The sequence below is a fragment of the Oncorhynchus gorbuscha genome, linkage group LG14, assembly GCF_021184085.1.
Source record: "Oncorhynchus gorbuscha isolate QuinsamMale2020 ecotype Even-year linkage group LG14, OgorEven_v1.0, whole genome shotgun sequence".
NCBI classification, from domain to species: domain Eukaryota; kingdom Metazoa; phylum Chordata; class Actinopteri; order Salmoniformes; family Salmonidae; genus Oncorhynchus; species Oncorhynchus gorbuscha.
The window spans coordinates 77789019-77793020 of record NC_060186.1 but is presented as its reverse complement, the minus strand read 5'-3'; the positions used below and the strand labels follow the sequence as shown (position 1 = coordinate 77793020).

Genomic DNA, 4002 nt, shown 5'->3' with positions numbered 1-4002 from the left:
GTGTTTAATCCAAACATGGCTCAATATAATACTGTGTGTTTAATTTGTTCTGGATTTGGGGACTGTGAAAAGACCCCTGTTGGCATAAGTGTGTATGTTGACTATGCAAACAGAGGAATTAAAACAAGAAATGCAGTCAACCTTTCCTCAACTACCAGAAACAAAGGAACACAAAAATCGGTTTCCACAAGTGGTATAATCCACAATCCCTTTTCCTCCAGACCAAGTCTGTCCCCAATCAGCAAACGTATGGTAAACAGAAGAGAAACCCACATTTGAAAAACACTGCATTTTGGAAGTCAAATAGTTTATTGAACAAGTCATGTAAGAGTAGCAGGAACACCAGGCCATAACCGTACAACCTAAGTGTCAGCAATAGTGGCCAAATCAGATGTACATTTTAGTCGTATGGTGAAGGAGTTCCTCATTTCAAACAAGCGCATTACTTTGCATAATTCCTCACCTCAATTACCTTTGCCCTTTTCTTCAAATGGAGGCACAGTAACAGGAGAAAGACGATTAAGGAGTTGGGCAAACCAAATTATGATCTCCCTATCTAGCTTGTTGAGGGGTCTGTTCAAGGCCGGCTGCTTCTTCAGAGGTATGTTTGGCAGTTGCTTCAGCTGAGGCGCAGGGGCCGCTACTGCAGAGGTATGTTTGGCGGTTGCTTCAGCTGAGGCGCCAATGGTCGCTTCTGCAGAGGTATGTTTGGCAGTTGCTTCAGCTGAGGCGCGTGGGCCAGCCGCTTCTGCAGAGGTATGGCTGGCAGTTGCTTCAGCTGAGGCGCGGGGGCCAGCCGCTTCTGCTGAGGTATGGTTGGCAGTTGCTTCAGCTGAGGCGCGGGCTGCTTCTTGGTTGGAAGTTGCTCCAGCTGAGGCGCGGGGGCCAGCCGCTTCTGCTGAGGCATGGTTCGCAGTTGCTTCAGCTGAGGCGCGGGCCGCTTCCGCAGAGGCTCGGGGGCCGGCGGCCGCTTCTGCAGAGGTATGGTTGGCAGTTGCTTCAGCAGAGGCGTGGGGGCCAGCCGCTTCTGCTGAGACATGGTTGGCAGTTGCTTCAGCATTTGGACCCTGCGTCACACTTGCCAGGGTATTGTAGCCAGTAGCTTTAGCATTTGGAACAGACACCACACTTGCTTGGGATCCAGTGCATGCATCACCTAGGAAACAAAACATTATGGTAAAACGCCAGTCTTAAGCTATTGGAACGAGACTGATTTGAACTGAAGTAGTGGAAACCAAAAACGCACCTTGCAGTGGAAAACACTTTATCCCTCCAATTAGCAGGCAACAAAACCAAGAAACACTACAAAACATTCACACAGTTAAACACAGAACAACCAGTGAGAACTTTAAGAAAAGGTAAACCAACCAAACGAACACGGTGAAAAACTAACCTCAAAGAGAGTCCAAAAGTCACAGCCATTTTAGTGATCACAACCGTATTCAGCACTAATGCTAGCCAGACACACTGCCAGAATATCCCTGTTGCTATGTCTAACAGCTGTTTTGGTTGCACCTTATAAAGGAATCCTAGACCCTTCTAACCTGGCTGGCTAATTATGTACAGCTGTCAGCCAATTAACTTAATTTCCATTGGTTCAATTTCCCAATTGCGATTAGGTGCTCTGGATTTCAGTCAACTGCGATTAGGTGCTCTGGATTTCAGACCAATCTGACGGTTTTAAAGAGTGTACTCTACCCACCCATTCTGGACTGAGCCAATTGTTTTTAAAACAGGAGTTGTTGTTTTAATGCATGAATGTGCATACGCCGGTAGGCCAATGCAGAAGGTTCCAACATGCAGTTTACGTTTTACGTTGAGCACCACACCAGAGGATGCTGGTGGGAAGAGCTATAGGAGGACGGGCTCATTGTAATGGCTGGAATGGAATCAATGGAACGGAGTCAAACATATCACACATAATGGGAACTCTGTTCCAACAATTTCATTCCAGCCATGAAAATAAGCACATCCTCATTTAGCTCCTCTGCTGCACCTCACATTTGAGCAGTTTCATGTACAGATATTTTGACAGAGATGGTAATATCCGTTATAGCTCAGACAAACCGGTAGGATTGTCAAATGTTTGCCTCCCAATTAGTATTTAGCACTTCCGAACAGTGTCGACAGTCAATCTCTTTTATGTTAACACAGAGAAGATTGTGAAGTTGTCAAACACCGAGCCTTGTTAAAATTCTCCAAACCAGAAGGTAGCATTTGGTAATGCATGTCCATGTGTGTTGCTTTATTTTCAAGTCAATGTTAGCTAGCTGTGATGGTATTGTAGAAAGACACTTGATACTAGTCAGATGGTCACAGAAAACTAGATGGCTATCGTTATCTAAATGGTTACCATGATTCGCTAGCAATAGGCTTCACTCACCAACCCTTTTGTTTCATATGAAGAGCGTTTGTGACTGCCTTGCTCAGTTAGCAAGCTAACGTTAGCTAGCTAGATAGCTAATGAATAAACTAGTGTACATTATCAAACCTTTGACTCTTTCCTCTCTGCCTCCTTCTTTCCACTCCTCTCCTCTTTTGACCTCACCCTCTCACCTTCCCCCCCTACTCACAAGGCAGGCAATACGCTCAACCTCATCTTTACTAGATGCTGTTCTTCCACTAACCTCACTGCAACTCCCCTCCAAGTCTCCGACCACTGCCTTGTATCCTTTTCCCTCTCGCTCTCATCCAACACCTCCCACACTGCCCCTACTCGGATGGTATCGCGCCGTCCCAACCTTCGCTCTCTCTCCCCCGCTACTCTCTCCTCTTCCATCCTATCATCTCTTCCCTCCGCTCAAACCTTCTCCCACCTATCTCCTGATTCTGCCTCCTCAACCCTCCTCTCCTCCCTCTCTGCATCCCTTGACTCTCTATGTCCCCTATCCTCCAGGCCGGCTCGGTCCTCCCCTCCCGCTCCGTGGCTCGATGACTCATTGCGAGCTCACAGAACAGGGCTCCGGGCAGCCGAGCGGAAATGGAGGAAAACTCGCCTCCCTGCGGACCTGGCATCCTTTCACTCCCTCCTCTCTACATTTTCCTCCTCTGTCTCTGCTGCTAAAGCCACTTTCTACCACGCTAAATTCCAAGCATCTGCCTCTAACCCTAGGAAGCTCTTTGCCACCTTCTCCTCCCTCCTGAATCCTCCGCCCCCTCCCCCCTCCTCCCTCTCTGCAGATGACTTCGTCAACCATTTTGAAAATAAGGTCGACGACATCCGATCCTCGTTTGCTAAGTCAAACGACACCGCTGGTTCTGCTCACACTGCCCTACCCTGTGCTCTGACCTCTTTCTCCCCTCTCTCTCCAGATGAAATCTCGCGTCTTGTGACGGCCGGCCGCCCAACAACCTGCCCGCTTGACCCTATCCCCTCCTCTCTTCTCCAGACCATTTCCGGAGACCTTCTCCCTTACCTCACCTCGCTCATCAACTCATCCCTGACCGTTGGCTACGTCCCTTCCGTCTTCAAGAGAGCGAGAGTTGCACCCCTTCTGAAAAAACCTACACTCGATCCCTCCGATGTCAACAATTACAGACCAGTATCCCTTCTTTCTTTTCTCTCCAAAACTCTTGAACGTGCCGTCCTTGGCCAGCTCTCCCGCTATCTCTCTCTGAATGACCTTCTTGATCCAAATCAGTCAGGTTTCAAGACTAGTCATTCAACTGAGACTGCTCTCCTCTGTATCACGGAGGCGCTCCGCACTGCTAAAGCTAACTCTCTCTCCTCTGCTCTCATCCTTCTAGATCTATCGGCTGCCTTCGATACTGTGAACCATCAGATCCTCCTCTCCACCCTCTCCGAGTTGGGCATCTCCGGCGCGGCCCACGCTTGGATTGCGTCCTACCTGACAGGTCGCTCCTACCAGGTGGCGTGGCGAGAATCTGTCTCCTCACCACGCGCTCTCACCACTGGTGTCCCCCAGGGCTCTGTTCTTGGCCCTCTCCTATTCTCGCTATACACCAAGTCACTTGGCTCTGTCATAACCTCACATGGTCTCT

The 4002-nt window shown here is 49.0% G+C and overlaps 1 protein-coding gene across 4 annotated transcripts; it reads right to left on the bottom strand.

The window, feature by feature from the left end:
• Positions 1-286: 286 nt before the first annotated feature.
• LOC123995431 (protein PELPK1-like) lies at positions 287-1502 on the bottom strand. 4 transcript variants are annotated; one of them, XM_046299036.1, is made up of 4 exons: positions 1394-1501; positions 1247-1302; positions 649-1156; positions 287-598 (listed from the first exon to the last, which is right to left on the bottom strand). In XM_046299036.1, the coding sequence occupies exons 3-4, from the start codon at positions 1058-1060 to the stop codon at positions 465-467; spliced, it is 546 nt and encodes a 181-aa protein (XP_046154992.1). In that variant the 5' UTR covers positions 1061-1156; positions 1247-1302; positions 1394-1501; the 3' UTR covers positions 287-464. The 4 variants fall into 4 exon arrangements, with proteins under 4 accessions (XP_046154992.1, XP_046154991.1, XP_046154990.1 ...); XM_046299035.1 differs by having other exon boundaries at positions 287-632; positions 683-1156; XM_046299034.1 differs by having other exon boundaries at positions 287-845; positions 939-1156.
• Between the last annotated feature and the right edge of the window lie 2500 nt (positions 1503-4002).

Excerpts from the sequence above, each read along its gene's own strand:
- LOC123995431 (XM_046299034.1), bottom strand. The coding sequence starts at position 1,422 with ATGGCTGTGACTTTTGGACTCTCTTTGAG. Across the intron at positions 1,303-1,393 it reads ACTTTTGGACTCTCTTTGAG|TGTTTCTTGGTTTTGTTGCC; the intron begins GTTAGTTTTTCA and ends AATGTTTTGTAG. Across the intron at positions 846-938 it reads CCCGAGCCTCTGCGGAAGCG|GCCCGCGCCTCAGCTGAAGC; the intron begins GCCCGCGCCTCA and ends AACCAAGAAGCA.